Genomic DNA, 22,033 nt, shown 5'->3' on the forward strand with positions numbered 1-22,033 from the left:
ATGCTCCCTGTCTTGCCCCTTCCCCATCCTGACTTTCCTGACTTGTTCTGACCCCACTGTCTCACAGGCTACTGTCCTACCTGCTCACCCATGTCATCCTTCTAAGTCCTGATCTGTACCCCTCAGCCACCCTCCTGTTCTGCCCAAATTGTCCTGATTAACCATCAGCTCTTTTTCTTATCTTGCTTTCTATTCTTCTCTTCCTCTCTTGTAATTTCTTCCATTTCGGAAACCTTTTCATTTCCTTCTATCACTGTTTTTCACTCTGTTCTCCTTGTTACAAATCCCAAAGTGTGTTTAGGTTATTTATTCCATCCTATCCTTGGCCGTTTCTCTTTGGCCTCCAAATTCCATGCAGCCTACCAGTCACCCCTCACCCTGTCTGCACCTCAAGGTTACACCCCCTTCACGTAGGTTTTTCTCTTTCCCACAGTGCCTCTGTCTCTCTCCTGTGTGTCCCAGGAAGTCAGGATGGTGGGAGAACGGCGCACTGGGGACCTCATGGTGCCCTTGGGGCCCCGGCTGCAGGCATATCCCGAAGAGCTTCTTCGACAGCGGCCTGGACAGGATGGGCATCCTGAATACCTGATCCGATGGAGTGTCCTGAAGTGTGGGGAAGTGGGCAGAGCGGGTGTGGAGGAGGGCAAGGCAGAGCACATCCTCATGTGGCTGTCAGCCCCCGAGGTCTATGCCAGCTGCCCCATGCTGTTAGGGGAGCGGGCGTTATCTAAGGGACCTCAGCACGAGACAGCTGGGGGTTCAGCAAGCTTTCCCCGAGACCCAGGCAGTCTGGATGACGTGGCCATGGGAGAGATGGAGGCAGACGTGCGAGCACTGGTGCGCAGGGCTGCCCGGCAGCTGGCAGAAGGTGGGACCTCGAGCCTCACAGCCGCTGTGCTCCACACCATCCACGTGCTCAGCGCCTATGCCAGCATCGGGCCCCTCACCGGGGTCTTCAGGGAGACAGGCGCCCTGGACCTACTCATGCACATGCTGTGCAACCCTGAGCCTCAGATCCGTCGGAGTGCCGGCAAGATGCTGCAGGCCCTAGCAGCCCACGATGCTGGTGAGAGACAGCCATGGGAAGAAGGGAGCCCCTGGAGAGGATGGGGCCACAGGAGTAAGAACAGGAAGAGGAGGGGTTTCCCAGCTCTGGAAGAGCACCTAGTATTTGGTAGACATCAATTTCATTGCAAAGGGAAAATGTAGATTAATAAACCATCACAGGTGCAGAAACAGGATAGAATGATAGCACCTTATTTAGCTGTCTGTTCTCAGGGCAGAGGCAGAGAGGAAACGGGAATAAGTTTATGTGTTCTGGTTGGAGATTTGTTAGTTGGTTGTGAAATCACTTTCATGGGTTATAACCAGCATTTTTTTTAAATGTTAAGCATCAGCTCAGAGCACTTAGTGTAAGTCTTGTAGTATGAAGTGTATGTTTCAGTTTCACATAGTGTACCTTCATGTCAGGTGACTATGTGAAATGTATCTCTTCCTGGGAGTCTCAGCCACAAGTTTGAAAACCTCTGGGGTCTAGGATAGACAGTTTGGGGACAGGCGATGTGGAGAGGCGTAGTGGGGATTGAGGAGAAGATCTGGATCCTGTGTGCATTACAGGGAGTCGGGCTCACGTCCTTCTGTCGCTGAGCCAACAAGACGGCATCGAGCAGCACATGGATTTTGACAGCCGCTATACTTTGCTGGAACTGTTCGCAGAGACCACGTCTTCTGAGGAGCATTGCATGGCCTTTGAGGGCATTCACCTGCCTCAGGTACCCTTGCAGCTGTGGGGGAAAGGCTGTGTACAAGGGCCAGGGCATGATTTCTGAAAATGTGGTTCAGGACTACACCAGCGCTAGGGCCGCCTGGGGAACCTACTAAAATGAAGGTTCATATTATCCTCCCCGCTCAGCGTCTCTGAGATGAGAACCCAAGAGTCTGTGTTTTAAGGCATTCCTTGGGTGTTTCTTACGTCAGTCACAGTTTGGGAACTGCAGGTGTGGGGATGAGGCCTTTATCTTTTGCTGAAGAGGCTGATGTCGAGGGAAAGGAGAGGGGCGGGAGCTGGGAGAAGAGGAAGTTACACCATAGACTGTGTCCTCCAGATCCCAGGAAAACTGCTCTTCTCCCTGGTGAAACGCTACCTGTGTGTCACTTCCCTGCTGGATCAGCTGAATAACAGTCCAGAGCAGGGGGCCGGAGACCAAGGTTCCCCAACCTCAAGGGAGGATTTGGGCCGAGAGAAGAGCCGGGGGCAGCGGGAGCTGGAGTTCAGTATGGCTGTGGGCAACCTTATCTCGGAGCTGGTGCGGAGCATGGGCTGGGCCCAGAACCTCAGCCAACAGGGCACGTTGCCACCCCGGCCGACCCGGTCCATCTTTCAGCCCAGCATTTCAGGCCCCAGCCTTTTACTCCCCACCATTGTTGCGACCCCAAGGAGGCAAGGGCAGGCCTTCCGCCAGCGCGCTGAATTCTCCAGCCTTAGTGGCTACGGGGAGTACGTGCAGCAGACCCTGCAGCCGGGCATGCGAGTGCGGATGCTGGATGACTACGAGGAGATCAGTGCGGGTGATGAGGGCGAGTTCCGGCAGAGCAACAATGGCGTGCCCCCTGTGCAGGTGAGCAGGGCCACCGCTGGGGGTCTGTCTGCGTGGGGCATCGCTGGGGCTTCACGCTTCATGCTGGGGGCTCTGGCAGGCCACCGAGGGAGAAAACCCCCAGAGAACTGGAATGTTTTCAAGAGGATCAGTGAGAGAGAGGGGGCTGTTGGAGGGCTGGGAGAATCTGGCAGGAGTGGGTAGGCTGTGAGGTCAAGGAGAAACTCCCTTAACCGGGAGGCAGAAATGATACATCCAGATATCCCCACCCGCAGCAGTGGAGTGAGCTCAGAGGGAGCGTGGGAGCAGAGGCCTTCCAGGTTAGGAGGAGAGGAGAAGCGGGGCATGCCTTGGTCGGGGAAGGGGGCCTTGTGTGCTAGAGGTTTCCCAGGCCTAGCTGGTGTGCCCCCGAGGGCTCCACGCCCCGAGTCTGGATCTGGCCGTCCTCTCCAGCTTGTGCAGCTCGGGGTTCTCAGAGCTGAGCCCTCTCTCATCTTCTGCCTCCCTTCTTCCGCACCAGGTCTTCTGGAGGTCGACAGGCCGCACCTACTGGGTGCACTGGCACATGCTGGAGATCCTGGGTCCCGAGGAGACTGCCGAGGACACGGCTTCAGCGGCTGCAGAGGAGGGGGCGGGGGCTGCCGTGCAGGGCACAGGTGAGCCAGGGAGGGGACGAGGACACGGTGTCTGAACAGAGGAGGAACAGGCGGCATGCAGCCCTCTCAGGACCAGGAGCTGCCCCAGACATTCAGAAACCCGTTCAGTCCCCCGGCAGAGGCTGAAGCCCCTGGTGTCTGTCTCCCCAGCACTCCCCTCCTGGGACTGGAAGCCGGTGGACGGGCTCTACTCTTTGCCATACCTCCAGCCCGAGCCTCAGAAGAACGAGAGACTGGGCTACCTGACCCAGGCTGAGTGGTGGGAGCTGCTCTTCTTCATCAGGAAGTTGGACATATGTGAGCAGCAGTCAATTTACCAGAGTCTTCAGGAGAACCTGGATGAGGTATTACAGACAGGAGATGCCTGGGGGTGGTTTGGGGTGGGGTTAGAGTTGGGATTCTGAAAGGGCCTAGATCTGATAGACTGCCTGATGAACTATGGACTGAGGTTCGTGACATTGTACAAGAGACAGGGATCAAGACCATCCCCGTGGAAAAGAAATGCAAAAAAGCAAAATGGCTGTCTGGGGAGGCCTTACAAATAGCTGTGAAAAGAAGAGAAGCGAAAAGCAAAGGAGAAAAGGAAAGATATAAGCATCTGAATGCAGAATTCCAAAGAATAGCAAGAAGAGAGAAGAAAGCCTTCTTCAATGATAAGTGCAAAGAAATAGAGGAAAAGAACAGAGTGGGAAAGACTAGAGATGTCTACAAGAAGATTAGAGATACCAAGGGAACATTTCATGCAAAGATGGGCTCGATAAAGGACAGAAATGGTATGGACCTAACAGAAGCAGAAGATATTAAGAAGAGGTGGCAAGAATACACAGAAGAACTGTACAAAAAAGATTTTCATGACCCGGATAATCATGATGGTGTGATCACTCACCTAGAGCCAGACATCCTGGAATGTGAAGTCAAGTGGGCCTTAGAAAGCATCACTACAAACAAAGCTAGTGGAGGTGATGGCATTCCAGTTGAGCTATTTCAAATCCTGAAAGATGATGCTGTGAAAGTGCTGCACTCAATATGCCAGCACATTTGGAAAACTCAGCAGTGGCCACAGGACTGGAAAAGGTCAGTTTTCATTCCAATCCCAAAGAAAGGCAATGCCAAAGAATGCTCAAACTACCGCACAATTGCACTCATCTCACATGCTAGTAAAGTAATGCTCAAAATTCTCCAAGCCAGGCTTTAGCAATACGTGAACCGTGAACTCCCTGATGTTCAAGCTGGTTTTAGAAAAGGCAGAGGAACCAGAGATCAAACTGCCAACATCCGCTGGATCATGGAAAAAGCAAGAGTTCCAGAAAAACATCTATTTCTGCTTTATTGACTATGCCAAAGCCTTTGACTGTGTGGATCACAAGAAACTGTGGAAAATTCTGAAAGAGATGGGAATACAAGACCACCTGACCTGCCTCTTGAGAAACCTGTATGCAGGTCAGGAAGCAACAGTTAGAACTGGACATGGAACAACAGACTGGTTCCAAATAGGAAAAGGAGTACGTCAAGGCTGTATATTGTCACCCTGCTTATTTAACTTCTATGCAGAGTACATCATGAGAAATGCTGGGCTGGAAGAAACACAAGCTGGAATCAAGATTGCCGGGAGAAATATCAATAACCTCAGATATGCAGATGACACCACCCTCATGGCAGAAAGTGAAGAGGAACTAAAAAGCCTCTTGATGAAAGAAAGAGGAGAGTGAAAATGTTGGCTTAAAGCTTAACATTCAGAAAACGAAGATCATGGCATCCGGTCCCATCACTTCATGGGAAATAGATGGGGAAACAGTGGAAACAGTGTCAGACTTTATTTTTTGGGGCTCCAAAATCACTGCAGATGGTGACTGCAGCCATGAAATTAAAAGACGTTTACTCTTTGGAAGAAAAGTTATGACCAACCTAGATAGTATATTCAAAAGCAGAGACATTACGTTGCCAACTAAGGTCTGTCTAGTCAAGGCTATGGTTTTCCCTGTGGTCATATATGGATGTGAGTTGGACTGTGAAGAAGGCTGAGCACCGAAGAATTGATGTTTTTGAACTGTGGTGTTGGAGAAGACTCTTGAGAGTCCCTTGGACTGCAAGGAGATCCAACCAGTCCATTTTGAAGGAGATCAACCCTGGGATTTCTTTGGAAGGACTGATGCTAAAGCTGAAACTCCAGTACTTTGGCCACCTCATGGGAAGAGTTGACTCATTGGAAAAGACTCTGATGCTGGGAGGGATTGGGGGCAGGAGGAGAAGGGGACGACAGAGGATGAGATGGCTGGATAGCATCACTGACTCGATGGACGTGAATCTGAGTGAACTCTGGGAGATGGTGATGGACAGGGAGGCCTGGCGTGCTGTGATTCATGGGGTCGCAAAGAGTCGGCATGACTGAGCGACTGAACTGAACTGAACTGCCTAGGGAAGGGTGGAGTGAGGTTAGAGAGCTGAGGAATCCTTCCCTGGGGATAAGGCAGAAGCTGGGAGGGTCTAGGAGGCAGGAAGTGTGCAAGGCCCCAGTGGGAGGTGGCCCACCTCCTGTTACTGTCCCCAGGCCCTTGGTGTCTGCTCCTTCCTGAAGTACATGCCTTTCTGTTGGCAGAGCCTGGGTAAGAAGGCCCTGGGTGAAATCTCTGTGCCCGTGACCATGGCAGAGAGTCTACTACAGGTTCTCAGGGATCGATTTGAGGGCAGCACCCTCAGCGACCTGCTCAACTCCCAGATCTACACCAAGTACAGGCTGCAGCCTGACGCTCTGAATGGCTCGTCATCTTCACAAAATCACTCCAGTACCCCAGATCCTGAAGAGGAGTCGAAGTCAGAGGCCACCTTCTCAGAGGAGGAGACTGAGTCCCCCAAAGTGAAGGCTGAGCCCCCCAAGGCAGAGGCGGAGCCGGTCAAGGGAAAAACCGAGCCGCCCATGGCACAGAGCGATTCACAGCTGTTCAACCAGCTTCTGGTGACTGAGGGGATGGCTCTCCCCTCCGGGATGAAGGAGGCAGCCAGTGGTGAGTCAGGTGCTGGGAGGGGAGGGCAGAGAGGTGGGAGCAAGTCCTGGGTGCCCCCCAGAGAAGTGGGTGGTCAGTGGGAAGGGCACGCTGTGGCGCGAGATCACTTCTGAGTGAGAAGGTGCGTTGGGAGCTTGCATCCATTTTCCTTCCTTGGGCCTTGATTATGTACAGTCTGTCACTGCTGCCTTCCTTCAGTGTCCCTGGAAAAGGAGGGTCCGTTTTCTAGAGTATCGTCATCTTCATTGCCTGACTGTTAAATCCCTCACACAGTTGGGAACGTTCTGGATGCAAGCTACAGTAGTGAACAGGGTGTTCAAATGTCAGTAGGATAATTGGGCTTGACCGTTAGAGGGTTCCAAGGTGAAGATGCTGCAGTTTTTTTTATTAAGCCACCGCCTTTCCCTCACAACTTTCAGAAATGATTAAAGCCTTGCGGGGTCCTGGGCCACGCAGCTCCCTGGACCAGTACGTGGCAGCGGTCGTGGCCACTGTGCAGATCTCCAGTGTGGACACCAGCCTGCAGCTCTCAGCGCTCTGTGCTCTCTCCCAGGCCGTGGAGGAGGTCACAGAGCGAGACCACCCTCTGGTCCATCCTGACAGATTCCTGAGGTTAGAACCCTGGGCAGGGAAGTGGGGGTTACGGTGTAAGCTGTCAGCTGGGGGAGGATAGTGGTAGGGAGGGAAGGAGCTAGGAGATCAAGAGTTAGAAAGGCTGGGGGGAAAGAAGGGCCAGCTTGAGGCATAACTGAGCAGGAAGGTGGACTGTATGATGGTTAATATTCTGGGAGCACTTGTTCTGTGCCAGGCCCTTGTGCTTAAAGTTTTATAAGCATTCTCTCTTTAAATCCTCCCATCTCCAGAGGAAAACCTGATGCTATTCTTACCACCGTGTGAATCAGGGACTGAGGCTTAGAGAATTTAAGTAACTCGCCCAGTATGACAGGTAGTAGAATCAGGATTCAAATTGAGGTCCTTTTGGCTTTTGAGTATTTTTTTTTTCCTCCCTCTCTACTTTCTTCCTATTAAATTAAGAAATAACTAATGAATTAATTTGGCCACATCAGATCTCAGTTGTGTTGCTCAGGGTCTTCGTTGCATCATGCAGGATCTTTCATGTGTGGGGCATGGACTCTCTAGTTGTGGTTTGCAGGCTTAAAGCCCCTTGGCGTGTGGGATCTTAGTTCTCCGACCAGGGGTCGAACCCACGTCTCCTGCATTGCAAGGCAAATTCTTAACCACTGGACCACCGGGGAAGTCCCCTAAAATTTTTAAAAAACACTTGTTAGTTACAAATAGTACACCATTGCGTTCCTTTTTAAAAAGATCCAGAGAATGAAAAGTCAAAGTCCCTTTTTACTGCTGTGGTCACACATCCAAGCACGTATCCTTCAGACCTTCTAGAGGCTTATATTTGCTAGTGTGTTTTGTGCATTTGAGTTTTAGTATATGTGATCACACTCTGTCTGTTTCTGCAGCTGTCTGCCTGCACGCAGTGTGTCTGCATGCGGTATGTCCGTCCGCGTGGTGCTGCCTCGTTCTCACTGCTGCCTTGGACTCTGCAATATGATTATACTCAAAATCAAATGTAGCCTGAGTTTGTAAAATAGTACTTTCTTGAAGCATATAGTTGATTTACAATGTTATGTGAATTTCTGCTGTACAGCATAGTGACTCGTTTGTATATTCTTTTTCATATTCTTTCCCATTATCTTTTATTTGAGGATACTGAATATGGTTCCCTGTGCTATACAGTAGGACTCTGTTGTTTAACCATCCTATATATAATAGCTTGCAGCTGCTACTCCCAAACTCCCTGTCCATCCCTCTCCCACCCTCCTCCCCCGTTTGGCAACTACACGTCTGTTCTCTCACATACAGTGTTCTAAGGGATCTATTTTTCTTCACATCTGCCAGCACTGGCTATTATCATTTTCAAAAATCTATCAGATTGACAACATTTTAAAGTGATTGGTATCTTTTTGTCTTTAATTTCTTGAGAAGATAGGCATATTTGCATGCACTTCTTGTATTCTGCTATAAATATTCTTATCCTTTGCCCATTTTCTTATTGGGTCTTTGTCTTTTTTTATTGATTTGCAGACATTCTGGATGGTAATTCATTATTGCTGTTCCAAATATTGTCTCTTCTATAATCATATTTATTTTCTGAATATAAAATAATATATATGATCCCTATAAGAAAATGAAAGTTATGAGAATAACGATCATCTGAAAAGCCTCTATGCAGGGATAGTCACTGTTAACATCTTAGTAAACATCCTTACGTATTTCTTTGTTTATTCGTGTGCATCACCTCTGTATATTAACTTGTTTACAGTAAATCAGGGCTCCAGAGAGGGGGATATATGTTTAAAATACGTTTGGTTCACATTGTAGTCATCGTAAGGCCCATGGGAGAAGACAGAAAGCAGCTCTACATGGGGAGGGACCATTAGAGCTCTGGCTGCTGGTCCCCGTCGGAACTTGGTGGGGTTATGGCTCTGTGGGCCCCAGGATCCCTGCACCTCCAGGCCTTGAAACCCCAGAACAAATCCTGTTGTCCAACACAAAAGGCAGGAATAAACACAGAACCTTCTCAGTACTTTTGTTTGCATTATTTCTCACGATTTGTCTTTTTGTCCTCCATTCCTTCCTAGTTCCCAGACCAACTTCACCATCTCTGTCCAAGGGAGAAAAATGTTAGTCCAGCTTTTTTCCTCTTGAGACGCTCACTGTAACCCAGGGATTCTGCAGGCACCGCTTCCTTCCCTTCAGATCTGCGTTTTCACCTGACCCTTTCTGTAGCTTAAGTGCCCAGGGTCTTAAATTGGTGGCTAGTATCTTTTATTATGTTGACCTTTTAGATTTTCATGCAGCTATCTTTCTCAACATTTTTTTAATGGTTCCTAGGTTTAAAGAGGGTCTGTTCCATTCTGGGACTATAAAAATATTTCCTATACTTCCTAAAAATATCTGTGACTTTACTTTTCACATATATTTTAAAATCTGTTTGCAGTCTATTTTTGCAAGTGGAGTGAAGCGAGCTCCAGCCTTCCTTTTCTCAGATGGATAGCCACATGCCTCTGCCTCAGGTTTTACATGGTCCTTGCAGTCCTTACTGTCTGAGATGCTGCCCTTACTGCTCTTCTCATCTGTTCATCTGTTTGGCTACCCTGTATTTCCAGAGTTTTAATTATTATAAGTTTTTATTTTGATAAGTAGTAGGGAAGTCTACAGTTATTTCTTTCCAACCAGTCCTTGACTATTCTTGCCTATTTTATTTTCTCTTTCTGTGCCTAAATCTGTCGAGTTTTTTTTCCCTCATGATTTTAGTTATATTTTACATCGGGATGCATCATCTGGTGTGCAGCAATAATGAAATAGCTTATTCATAATAGAAACAAAAATATTTCAGTACAGAGTCTTTGTCAGCATAAGGCTGAGGACAAGAGTACCCTGCAGGCTACTGTACTCTTATGCACTTGTCGGCTTGTCATTTTTTTCTTTAGGATCTTTTGTAGACCAGTTCAAACATTTTTCTCTTGGTAAGGGCATTTTATTTGTTTATTTTGGCTGTGCTGGGTCTTAGTTGCTGTGCAGGCTTTTGTCTGTGGCCAGCAGGAGCTCCTCTCCAGATGTGCAAGGGGTTCTCATTGCAGAGGCTTCTCTTTGTGGAGCACACGTTTTGGGCTGCACGGGCTTCAGTAGTTGCAGCTCCCAGGTTCTAGAACGTGGGTTCAATAGTTGTGACTCACGGGCTTAGTTGCTCCGTGACCTGTGGGATCGTCCCAGGTCAGGGATCAAACCTGGGTTTCTTGCTGTTGGCAGGGAGATTCTTTACCACTGAGCCACCAGGGAAGCCCTGCCCTTAAAAAAATAATACCTTTTGGGCATTTTGATTTAACATTGCAGTGAATTTATAGACTCATTTGAAAGGATGAGCCAGAGCTCATCACCCTTTTGCCATATTGCCTGCTCAATGAGGAGAAGAGCCTGAGACGGACAGACTGCAGAGGAGCGGGCAGCAGGATGGAGGGGGTGGGGGGATGGACTGGATCTTTGTGGACAGGCTTGGACGGGCAGTCACGTGAGACTCTTGGGATGGCAAACCCCGACGTCTCTCCTCTCTCAGGGAGAAGCTGGTGAAGACGCTGGTGGAGCTGCTGACCAACCAGGTGGGAGAGAAGATGGTGGTGGTGCTGGCCCTGCGGCTTCTTTACCTGCTCATGACCAAGCACGAGTGGCGCCCGCTCTTTGCCAGGGAAGGCGGCATCTACGCCGTGCTGGTCTGCATGCAAGAATACAAGACCTCCGTCCTGGTGCAGCAGGCGGGGCTGGCAGTGAGTGGGCCGGGCCCGGCGGTCGACTGATGGCCAGGGTGGGCAGCTCAGGGGTGGGCTCTGCTGGTCTTGAGGAGGTTCTCTGGTCTTTCGGACAAGGAGGAGACGTTGGGATGGAGGAGATCCAGCTGGGGAGTCCAGGAGACAAAACACCTCTGTGGAGGCAGGGAGAAAGGTGTTTCTGAGAATGACTCCCAGGTTTAAAGGTGAACAGCAGGGGTGGATGGAGTGGGGAACTCTGAAAGAGGAAGAGATGTACAGAGAAAGGTTGGGTTTTTAGGTATGTTGACTTTTTCAGGGCTTTTTATTAACAACCAAGTGTCTGATTAAAGGCAAATTTTTTAGATGTGACAGTAATTTTTAGCCATTTTATCTGAGTGGTCCCGGAACACAGAAAATGCCTCCTCACCAGGTGTGGGTAAAGCCAAGCCAGCATCGCATTGCAGCCTGGCCAGCCCCAGGCCCAGGGAGCAGGGAGAGGCGGCCCTCGCTCGGGGAGGGAGAGTTGGCTTCCTGAGCGCTGCAGACAGAGGGTCAGGCTGGTGGGGAGGTCCGGGCAGTGTGTGCTCCGTTCAACCTGAGGCTCCCTGAAGGGACAGGCAGGCCTTGTCCAGAGCAGTTCTGAGCGTGGATGCCAGCAGTCCAGTGAACTGGCGCACGGGTGCTCTTGAGGCAGTCTGTGCCTGGGGGAGGCCGACAGGTCCTTCCTTTATGGGGCCAGCCTGCTGCTGCTTCTCCCCAGAGCAGCCAAGCATTCCTAGTCCAGGCCAGTCTGTTCAAAGAATTTCCTGATCCTTTCAAAGTGCGTGACCAAATGCTTCTAAACTCAAACTCTTGCCCTATAACAGAATTGCATCATTTTGTTTATAACTTAAGGTGTCCAGAATTCAGCTTGGAGTGGGGAGGGTAATGTAGCCAAAGGGAGAAAACCTCATTACGAGGTGGCATTTGCTTGATGGGTCCAGCCCTCACCAGGGGATTGTCCTGAGGAGTAAGTTCTTTCCTCCATCCCAACGAGGTTTCCTCTCCAGAGTCAGCCCTTTCACCAGCCAAGACCTTCTCCACTCTGATGGTTTAGTGTTCATCCTAATTTCAAGTTCTCTGAGAACCAGCCAACATGTTTGCACATTCCAAGTATTTTTTCCTGTAATTCCAGCCTCACTCTGCCTGTGAGGCAAACCAAGTAGCCTCATCCAGGCAGGCTGGATACTGGCTTTGGTGGCCTGGGGATGGGGGTGGGAGTGTTGGCATCCAGGTGGTAGCAGCAGCAGGGCAGAGGCCAAGGTTGCGTGGGGTGGGGTGGGGTGCAGAGTTTGAGAAGAGCGACTCAGAGCTTCCGTGGTTGGGATCAGGCATTAGAGGAACTCCAGAAAGGTAGGATGACTGGGAGGACAAGAAGTTACAGAACTCAAACTCGAGGGAGAGGTTTTTCAAAGGGAGAAGTGGCCGAGTGAGATGAAAGACAGCTTCAAGCAAAGTCTTTAATACACGTTGAGGCTGTGAAAGGGCTCCGTCCGGAGGGGACGCTGCAGACGGGTGGCCACCCGCCCCTGCACACGTTGAGCCTCGGTCCTGGCAGAGAGAAGCTGCAGGCTCGTGTTACCCCGGAGCCTTGGGTTTTCTGGTTGGCTTTCTTTTCTTCCTTTTTTTCTTTTAAGCCTTTTATGTCCCATCACTGCCTCTTTCATTTCTATTTGCAAACAGCTCAATTGCCCCAGAGTTTGAGGTCTAGAATGCAGCCCGGCTCTCTCTCCTCTTCTGCACAGAGGCCATGCCCACTCCTGACTCTGTCTCCACACCCCCTACTCAGGCACTGAAGATGCTGGCCATTGCCAGCTCCTCGGAGATCCCCACATTTGTCACCGGCCAAGATTCTGTTCATCCTTTGTTTGACGCCCAGATGACCAGGGAGATCTTCGCCAGCATTGACTCAGCCACCCGCCCGGACTCCGAGAGCCTGCTCCTCACTCTCCCTGCTGCTGTGATCCTGATGCTGAACACAGAGGGGTCAGGACCTCCCCTCCTGAATGCCAGACTCCTGTTAAGCCCCACGCCCTGCCGCTCCCCTGCCCCGGGCTCTTGTGTTCCCTTGTGCAGAAGCTCCCTTTCCATTGTCCCCTCCCTTCCCACCCACCTCTGGATGAAATGTCCTGGCCCTCTCCGGGTGGCTAGAAGAGAGGCCAAGTGGTTGAGGGTAGGGAGGTTCCAGAGATCAAAGACCCCTGTCCTTCTTTCTTGGGGTTGGGAGGAGTGACCTGAGGTCAAGAGGCCAGGTGTCTGGCCTCAGAGGGACCCCTGGAACCCCTCTGTCCCCAACTGCAGGGCTCCTCCCTCTGTGCCACCCCCCTGCTTCTATCACATCACATTCATTCTCTTTCAATTTCTTCCGGGGACACCTCCCTCCTCCCAGATGCTCCTCCGCGGTGAGAAACGGCCTCCTCCTGCTCAACCTGCTTTTGTGCAACCACCACACGCTGGGAGACCAGATCATCACCCGCGAGCTGAGAGACACCTTGTTTAGACACTCGGGCATAGCACCGGGGACAGAACCCATGCCCACCACCCGCACCATCCTCATGATGCTTCTCAATCGCTACTCAAAGCCGCCTGGCAGCCCCGAGCACTCAGGTACCGTCGTGGAGGTAGTGGGTGTGCTGAGGAGCTGGTCTCCACCCGCAGCCAGGAGGGCTCAGGTTTACATCCTAGTTCCTTGATAAAATGACATGATGACGCTTCAGGAAATTAATGAGGGTTTTCGTGCTCAAGTTAGGTCTCAAGTAGGGCTTCCTGACCACAAGGAGAGGGGACGTTTAGAATAGGTGCAGGGAGATTGGTCTTCTTTGTATAAACATAAAAGGGCTCCCATCTATCTGAGCTGAGTGCAGTCCACTCTTCTTGGTCACTGCAGGGTTGGTTGAAATGGCTTCTAGAGAGGCCTTCTGTAGAGGAATTGTAACTTATGGTACAGAAGTTTGTGACTTAGAATGTGAAATATCGATACCGTAGGGAAGAAAGGCTCTGTATTCAACGCACAAGTGAAACCTAGAAGTATGGGGGCATATCAAACTAGGCATTGTGTCTTTTAGTCTGTACTTCTGAAGCCACCGTGCTTGGTAGTATAGGGGACCTGACTATAATAGCTAGTATTTGTTGGCTTGTATAGTAGCACAGCTCTCATTTAGTAATCAGAGTAGTGGGACCATATGAATTAAAACTGTGCTGTTTAACTTGACAGCGTTTGCCATACCGATTTTTTTTTTTTTCCGGATACAGCCAGATACATATATTTAGTCCACCAACTCAATGGATGTGAGTTTGAGCAAACTCTGGGAGTTAGTGAAGGACAGGGAAGCCTGGCAGACTGCAGTCCATGGGGTCGCAAAGAGTAGGACGTGACTTAGTGATTGAACAACAACAAACTTATATATTTGGGGCCAGAAAAAGAAGTCCGCCACTGTCGAGTAGAAACAGTAAATGTCCTCACAACGGGGCTGGGGGGAGTTTGGGGGTGGTTTTCTGCATCTGTGCATCTCAGTCTGACCAGCTTGTGTGACTCTCTTTCATACCCATTTTTTTCCCTCCCATGTCTGGGCAGCAGCGCCAGAGACCCCCAGCGCCCAGGGCCAGGAGGGGAACCCTGAGCTGCTGATCCGATCCCTGGTGGGGGGCCCGTCTGCAGAACTCCTCCTGGACTTGGAGCGCGTGCTGTGCCGAGAAGGTGGCCTGGGGGGCGCTGTGAGGCCCCTCCTCAAGCGCCTCCAGCAGGAGAGCCAGCCCTTCCTCCTGTTCCTGTGGACTCTGGATGCCCCCGGGCCCAATAAAACCCTGCTGCTGACGGCGCTGAGGTGAGAGGCTGGGGTGGGGTTGGGGGCCACTTGTGTGTCGGGGGCAAGGGCAGCTGGCCAACTGTAGGGGCTTCACTTGTTGCCACCCCTTGCCAGGGTCATGACCCAGCTGCTGGATCACACTGAGGCCATGGTCCTCCCCTGGCACGAGGTCTTGGAGCCCTGCCTCAACTGTCTGAATGGCCCCGGCAGTGACTCTGAGGTACCCGAGCCCTGGCCAGGGTGGGCAGGGCAAGGCAGCCCGGGGGCACCAGCTGCCTGGTAAGGCCCCGGAGGGGCACAGCACAGCCAGCCTGTACGGGCTGGGACACTGGGAGGGAGTGGAGGAAGGAGGCCAGTGCCATCTGAGGGTCCCCAGAACAGAGGCCTTCTCGCTGTGCCTGAATTTTAGATTCTGGGTTTGGGAGGAGCCCACATTCCCCAGTTCATGCAGTCCTTGCTCTCCACCTTTGCAGGAGGGTGTGCCCCGTGGGGCAAGGCTCAGGCACCTCAGCTGGCCATTGCCAGCTGTTGCCCGAGATAGGCTGGTCCTGGCAAGAGGAAGCCTGGGGAGCTGTGCCCAAGCTGTGCCCCTCACCCCCGGGTCCTCACCCCAGCTTTCTGTGCCAGCCTGTCTTTGGTACTCTGCTCTCAAGTTCTCTGAAATCTCAGCCACCGCACCCCCACATCTAAGGCCACCCCTCAGCCTGCCCTTTGCGTCCCTGTGTTAACCTTGGCATCTCTGGGCCAGATTGTTCAGGAGCTGCTATGCTTCCTGTATCGCCTGGCCTCCACGCACAAGGACTATGCAGTGGTGCTCTGCTGCCTGGGAGCCAAAGACGCCCTCACCAAGGTCCTGGAGAAGCACTCGGCTCAGCTGCTGCTAGCCTGTGAGCTGCGGGACCTGGTGACGGAATGTGAGAAGCACGCCCAGCTCTACAGTAACCTCACCTCCAGCATCCTGGCGGGCTGCGTTCAGGCGAGCAGCATGCGGGTCCAGGCTGAGGGAGGCGGGAGGCGGGCAAAGGGGCCTCACGGTGTCCCTCTTTGGCACAAGTGGTGGCGGATCTAGGAACCTTGCTCCCCAGCCCTTGCCGCACGTGGTTCTGTTCTGCCAGGATTCTGGAGAAAGGGGCTGAGTGCTCTGTCGCCTCGTGACTCTTTCTCCACGTGTGTCTCCGTGTCCCTGACCCCTCCCCACACCCTTTCTCTCCATGTCCCGGCTGCAGATGGTGCTGGGCCAGATCGAAGACCACAGACGAACCCACCGCCCCATCAACATCCCCTTCTTCGACGTGTTCCTCAGGCACCTCTGCCAGGGTTCGTGCCCCCCATCTGCTTCCTCCTGTGGCTACCCCAGCCTCAGCCTCCTCTCCCTTCCTGCTCCCTCGTCCCCTTCCTGCCTTCTCTCTCAACTAACCAGGCTTCCTGCGGGCCTGCAGGCTCCAGCGTGGAGGTGAAGGAGGACAAGTGCTGGGAGAAGGTGGAGGTGTCGTCCAATCCGCACCGGGCCAGCAAGCTGACGGACCGCAACCCCAAGACCTACTGGGAGTCCAACGGCAGCACCGGCTCCCACTTCATCACCCTCCACATGCACCGTGGTGTTCTTGTGAGGTATGAGCACGCCCGTGTCCACGTGTCCAGGCACACGAATATTCTGATACACCTCAGTATACGTCCTCAAAGAATTACCTACATACACACGACCCCGACTTAGACGCCCTGTGCCTGAGGGACCTCACACCCGTTTTGTGAAGTGAACAGACACACGTGTCGGCCTGATCTCCCTGAGTACAGTGTAGACCTCCCCTCTCTGCCCGAGCCTGCTCCCTCCACCAGACACACTTCACCGCCCTGTGTTTTGATGGAGGTAGAGCAGCAGCTCACCCACTCCCCGTGTGGGCGTTGGTTTGTTGTGTGCTCTGTGCCAGGTGCCCTGCGAGGGCCTGGAGCCTCACCAACACTGAGATAAGGGGCCTGTCTGCGGGGATCTGACAGTCTTACTGGGGAGCCAGGCTGGAAAATCAGCAAGAGTAAGAAAAAAGTGATAGTTGACAGGTGCAGAGGATCCTGATGCCAACTGAGATCTCGGAGGAGGCTGCAGACAGAGGGGCTGAATGGGTTAAGTTTGTGGTAGAAATTGACCAGGTAGAGAGAGGCCAACAGATACACGGACAGCATCTGTGCAGACTGGAAGCAAGAAACAATGATGTACTGGGGGGAACTTGAAGTAATTGTGCTTGGCTGAGATGAAGGGTCTGTGTAGTGAAGTGGTAGGAGAGGAAGCTGGAAAAGGAGGCGGAATCAGTTGAGTTTTATTCTGAAATTTGAGGAGCCACTGAAGGATTTTAAGAGGGGAAAAGACAGAAGTAGGTTTTTTTATTTAGAGAACTTTGGCAGTTATGTGAATTTGGCTGGCAGGCCGGGGCAGAGTTGGAAGGTTTACTGAGTGATGAGCGTTCAGAGAGGCGGCGGGAACGGGAATAGACAGCGAGGAGGCGGTGGAAGAGGAGAGCTTGAGAGGTGGTCTGCGGTACCTCCTGCTGGCTGGATGAGGGGAACCATGAGGGAGACGTCACGTTTCCTAGTTGGATAGCTGGATGGGTGCCAGTTCTCTTTCCCAGAAGAAAAGTGGGAAGAGGAGCAGGTTTCTGTGGACAGATGACCCATCTGTGTGGGCACGTAGATCTGGAGGTGCCTGTGGGCGCGGCACAGACCTGTCTGTTGGATGCGCGGCATACAAGCTCAGGAGAGCGGTCTAGGGTAGAGACGTGAATTCGGAGTGCTTCGGGTATTAACTTTTAGCTGAAACCATGGGTTTAAGTGAAATCGCTTTGGGGGAAGGTTAAGGGAAGAGCAGGGAGCCTAGGGAAGACCAACGCTTAAGCAGAGGACAGGAATCTGAAGAGGATGTAGTGGGCAGAAGTCGTTTTGCACCAAGATCAGGGCCCTTGGTTCTGACTCAGTCCTTTCTCCTCTCCCAGGCAGCTGACTCTTCTGGTGGCCAGTGAGGACTCGAGTTACATGCCAGCCCGGGTGGTGGTGTTTGGGGGTGACAGCGCCAGCTGCATCAACACGGAGCTCAATACGGTGGGAACCCCGTGCCCGCTCCCCCTTCCTTGCCATCCTCCTGTTGGTCCCGGGGGCCTTATCGGGTGGACCCAGTGCCTGTGGGGCTCCCACATCCCTTCCTCCTGGGCAGGCACTGCTCTATAAGCTGCGAGAGTGGAGTCAGGGCTGTGGAGGTACATAGATCCACGGGCGCGGGATGGGAGAGGTGAGGGGCGCACACCCTCACAAACTCGGCTGCTGTCAAGTCTTCCGGCTCCACTCCTGTCTCTACCTCTTCTCCCCACCCTGCCAGGTGAACGTGATGCCCTCCGCCAGCCGGGTGGTCCTCCTGGAGAACCTGAGCCGTGTCTGGCCCGTCATCCAGATCCGCATAAAGCGCTGCCAGCAGGTGGGCTGGGGGACTAGGGGGCACGGGGTCCAGGAGGAAGCAAAGGCTCTCCCTAGCGGCTGGTTCTCCAGTGTTCGGGGCCAGGCTTAGGTCAAGGGTCGTCCTCTGTCTGCTTGCCGTGTGTGGCCCAGGAGCCTGCTGAGTTCCAGAGAGGCAGGAGTGCCTCCAGGGAGCCGAGGGGGTGAGAACTGTGCCTTGCAGGGCGGCATTGACACCCGGGTTCGGGGTGTGGAGGTCCTCGGCCCCAAGCCCACTTTCTGGCCGCTGTTCCGAGAGCAGCTGTGTCGCCGTACGTGTCTCTTCTACACCATTCGGGCCCAAGCCTGGAGCCGGGACATCGCGGAGGACCGCAAGCGCCTCCTCCAGCTCTGTCCCAGGTAGGTGGGCAGGGTGCAGCCAAGGAGATACGGTTATTAGGGGAAGGAGGGGAGTGGAGTTTGAAGGATCAAGCAGCAGCCGGAGGAGGGAGCCGAGCAGAGGCCAGAAGTGTGTGGTGGGGGGCAAGGTGAGGGACCAGCTCATCCAGGGCAATTGAGAGTGGAGAGCACGTGGATGGAGGCCTGGGGATGTCTTTAATCCTTGACCAGACGTTCTTTGTCCCCAGACTGAACAGGGTTTTGCGTCATGAGCAGAATTTTGCAGATCGCTTCCTCCCTGATGAAGAGGCCGCCCAGGCACTGGGCAAGACCTGCTGGGAGGCCCTGGTCAGCCCCCTGGTGCAGAACATTACCTGCCCGGGTAACTGCCCCCACCCCGGCCCCACTAACCTGCTCCTTGAAGTCATCCCCAGGGCTGATCTGGGTTAACCCTCTTGGCTCTCTTGGTTCCTGTCCCTGTCCCTGAAGGCCTGTCACCTCAGTGTCCTCTCCGCCCCACCCGACCCTGTCCCCGCATCCCCAGACTCCAGCGGAAGCAGCCCTTGGTGAGGGGAGGACGAGGGCCCTGCCGCCCCCATATCCTTTCCGTGCAGTCGCTTCTCCCCTCTGCTTCTCCCGGGTTCTCCATTCCGTTCCCCATGGAGGCCTGTTCTTGACCTGTCTTCTTGTAGATGCGGAAGGTGTGAGCTCCCTGGGGTGGCTGCTGGATCAGTACTTGGAGCAGAGGGAGAGCTCTCGGAACCCCCGGGGTCGAGCCGCGTCCTTTGCCTCTCGTGTGCGTCGCCTTTGCCACTTGCTGGTGCACGTGGAGCCTCCTCCCGGACCTTCTCCTGAGCCACCTGCCCGGCCCCGTGAGTCCCAGCTGTGGCTGGCTGAATGAAGAATCGGGCGGCGGTGCTGTCTGGTTCCTCTCTCCTGGGTTTCATTCTTCCTTTCTGCTTTGCCATGGGCCTTCCCGGGGCTGAGTTCCCCGGATGCTGGGACTCACCCAGCGGCTGAGATGAGCATGTTCCTTTGCCCTCTGTGTCCACAGCCAGCAAGAGCAGTAAGGGTCGGGACCGGAGCCCTGGGCCTTCCCCCGTTCTTCCAAGCAGCAGCCTGAGGAACATAACGCAGTGCTGGCTGAGTGTGGTACAGGAGCAGGTAGGCAGCGGGGCTGAGGTCGGGGCAGGCTGAGGCTGCTGGGCAGCCCCTGGGCTGCGATTTCCCATCTCCTCAGGTCAGCACGTTCCTGGCTGCAGCCTGGAGGGCCCCGGACTTCGTGCCCCGCTACTGTAAACTCTACGAGCGCCTGCAGAGGGCAGGCTTGGAGCTCTTCGGGCCCCGGGCGGCCTTCACGCTGGCCCTGCGCAGCGGCTTCTCTGGCGCCTTGCTGCAGCAGTCTTTCCTCACTGCTGCCCACGTGAGTGCTGGGCCCAGCAGCCTCCCTGGCCCCTTCTGCTCTGCCCTTTCATCTCCTTCCTCCCCCGACCCCCGAAACTCTGTTCCCTCATCATGGTTTGCTCCTGCCCTTTCCGTTGCCCCCAGATGAGTGAGCAGTTTGCCCGGCACCTTGACCAGCAGATCCAGAGTGGCCTGACGGGGGGAACCCCTGGAGTGGAAGTGCTGGGGCGGCTCCAGTGGCACCTGGAGCCCATCATGGTCCTCTCTGGCCTGGAGCTCGCCACGACTTTTGAGCACTTCTACCAGTGAGTGCAAATCTGGAGAGGCAGGGTGTGTGAGGCCTAGAGTCTGAGGGTCGGGGGAGACCTGAGTCTTAGAGGGAAGGCAAGGGAGGTGCAGTGGGGAGGTGAGGTTAAGATGCAGAGATGGCCGTGGCCCTGGGGATGGGCAGGATGAGGCAGGCTGCAACAGGGGGTCCTATGTTCTGGAGTGGGAGGCCCTGCCGAGCGCCCACATTGAGGCTCGGCTGGGCTGTGCACGCTGCAGGCACTACATGGCGGACCGTCTCCTGAGCTTGGGCTCGAGCTGGCTGGAGGGGGCTGTGCTGGAGCAGATCGGCCTTTGTTTCCCCAACCGCCTTCCCCAGCAGATGTTGCGGAGCCTGAGCACCTCCGAGGAGCTGCAGCGCCAGTTCCACGTATACCAGCTCCAGCAGCTGGACAAGCTGTTCTTGGAGCAGGAGGACGAGGAGGAACAGGGCCTGGAAGAAGAGGAGGTAAGAGCAAGGGAAAGAGTGGGAGAATAGGTGAGCAGGAGAACGTGGACCGAAGAAGGGAGCCCAAGAGCCCTTGGAATCCTTCTGTCTCTCAGGAGGAAGAGGAGGAAGAGGAGGCCGAGAAAGAGCTCTTTATCGAAGATCCAAGTCCAACAGTCTCTGTACTGGTCCTGTCACCACGCTGCTGGCCGGTCTCCCCTCTCTGCTACCTGTACCATCCCAGAAAGTGCCTTCCCACAGAATTCTGTGATGCCCTTGACCGCTTCTCCAGTTTCTACAACCAGAGTGAGGAGATAGGGACAGGCAGTTGGAGATTGGGGTGAGATTTGGGGTGGCATCTCAGAGAGGAGGAGGAGAGAGGATCTTTGGACAGGAATGCGTAGATAGGAAGCAAAGTGGTCTCTAGATGGAAGCATCGCTAGGGAAGGAAGGGTGGAGAAGTGTGGGTTAGATCTTCATTAATTTCTCTCTGATTTTCTTCAACTTTGTATGAACTTGCTCTGTTTTTCCTTTTTTAACTTCAAGTTGTATGCTTATTTAATTTTTAGTCTTTTCAGACTTCTGGTTTTCAAATGAAAGTATTTAAGGCTGTTCATTTCCTATCGACATTGCTTTTTTTGTTGTTGTTGTTTGTTTGTTTTAATTTTAAAATCTTTAATTCTTACATGTGTTCCCAAACATGAACCCCCCTCCCACCTCCCTCCCCATAACATCTCTGTGGGTCATCCCCATGCACCAGCCCCAAGCATGCTGTATCCTGCGTCAGACATAGACTGGCGATTCAATTCTTACATGATAGTATACACGATAGAATGCCATTCTCCCAAATCATCCCACCCTCTCCCTCTCCCTCTGAGTCCAAAAGTCCGTTATACACAGCTGTGTCTTTTTTCCTGTCTTGCATACAGGGTCGTCATTGCCATCTTTCTAAATTCCATATATATGTGTTAGTATACTGTACTGGTGTTTTTCTTTCTGGCTTACTTCACTCTGTATAATCGGCTCCAGTTTCATCCATCTCATCAGAACTGATTCAAATGAATTCTTTTTAACGGCTGAGTAATACTCCATTGTGTATATGTACCACAGCTTTCTTATCCATTCATCTGCTGATGGACATCTAGGTTGTTTCCATGTCCTGGCTATTATAAACAGTGCTGCGATGAACATTGGGGTACATGTGTCTCTTTCAATTCTGGTTTCCTTGGTGTGTATGCCCAGCAGTGGGATTGCTGGGTCATAAGGCAGTTCTATTTGCAATTTTTTAAGGAATCTCCACACTGTTCTCCATAGTGGCTGTACTAGTTTGCATTCCCACCAACAGTGTAGGAGGGTTCCCTTTTCTCCACACCCTCTCCAGCATTTATTGCTTGCGGATTTTTGGATCGCAGCCATTCTGACTGGTGTGAAGTGGTACCTCACTGTGGTTTTGATTTGCATTTCTCTGATAATGAGTGATGTTGAGCATCTTTTCATGTGTTTGTTAGCCATCCGTATGTCTTCTTTGGAGAAATGTCTATTTAGTTCTTTGGCCCATTTTTTGATTGGGTCGTTTATTTTTCTGGAATTGAGCTGCATAAGTTGCTTGTATATTTTTGAGATTAGTTGTTTGTCAG

At 52.8% G+C, this 22,033-nt stretch overlaps 1 protein-coding gene across 1 annotated transcript in view; it reads left to right on the forward strand.

Annotated features, from left to right (window-relative positions):
* Positions 1 to 471: 471 nt before the first annotated feature.
* CUL9 (cullin 9) overlaps positions 472 to 22,033 on the forward strand; it is a 42,887-nt gene continuing 21,325 nt past the window's right edge. The window contains exons 1-25 of the mRNA XM_068960870.1: positions 472 to 1,066; positions 1,618 to 1,772; positions 2,106 to 2,618; positions 3,118 to 3,253; positions 3,404 to 3,597; positions 5,850 to 6,255; positions 6,675 to 6,867; positions 10,391 to 10,598; positions 12,409 to 12,605; positions 13,009 to 13,226; positions 14,194 to 14,443; positions 14,540 to 14,645; positions 15,174 to 15,401; positions 15,652 to 15,742; positions 15,865 to 16,036; positions 17,407 to 17,512; positions 17,787 to 17,882; positions 18,084 to 18,259; positions 18,487 to 18,620; positions 18,931 to 19,110; positions 19,293 to 19,402; positions 19,479 to 19,661; positions 19,787 to 19,947; positions 20,189 to 20,417; positions 20,513 to 20,702. Of these exons, the coding sequence (XP_068816971.1) occupies positions 472 to 1,066; positions 1,618 to 1,772; positions 2,106 to 2,618; positions 3,118 to 3,253; positions 3,404 to 3,597; positions 5,850 to 6,255; positions 6,675 to 6,867; positions 10,391 to 10,598; positions 12,409 to 12,605; positions 13,009 to 13,226; positions 14,194 to 14,443; positions 14,540 to 14,645; positions 15,174 to 15,401; positions 15,652 to 15,742; positions 15,865 to 16,036; positions 17,407 to 17,512; positions 17,787 to 17,882; positions 18,084 to 18,259; positions 18,487 to 18,620; positions 18,931 to 19,110; positions 19,293 to 19,402; positions 19,479 to 19,661; positions 19,787 to 19,947; positions 20,189 to 20,417; positions 20,513 to 20,702 (5,227 nt within the window). The remainder of the gene's footprint in view (positions 1,067 to 1,617; positions 1,773 to 2,105; positions 2,619 to 3,117; positions 3,254 to 3,403; positions 3,598 to 5,849; positions 6,256 to 6,674; positions 6,868 to 10,390; positions 10,599 to 12,408; positions 12,606 to 13,008; positions 13,227 to 14,193; positions 14,444 to 14,539; positions 14,646 to 15,173; positions 15,402 to 15,651; positions 15,743 to 15,864; positions 16,037 to 17,406; positions 17,513 to 17,786; positions 17,883 to 18,083; positions 18,260 to 18,486; positions 18,621 to 18,930; positions 19,111 to 19,292; positions 19,403 to 19,478; positions 19,662 to 19,786; positions 19,948 to 20,188; positions 20,418 to 20,512; positions 20,703 to 22,033) is intronic.

Source organism: Capricornis sumatraensis, chromosome 22, assembly GCF_032405125.1.
Source record: "Capricornis sumatraensis isolate serow.1 chromosome 22, serow.2, whole genome shotgun sequence".
NCBI classification, from domain to species: domain Eukaryota; kingdom Metazoa; phylum Chordata; class Mammalia; order Artiodactyla; family Bovidae; genus Capricornis; species Capricornis sumatraensis.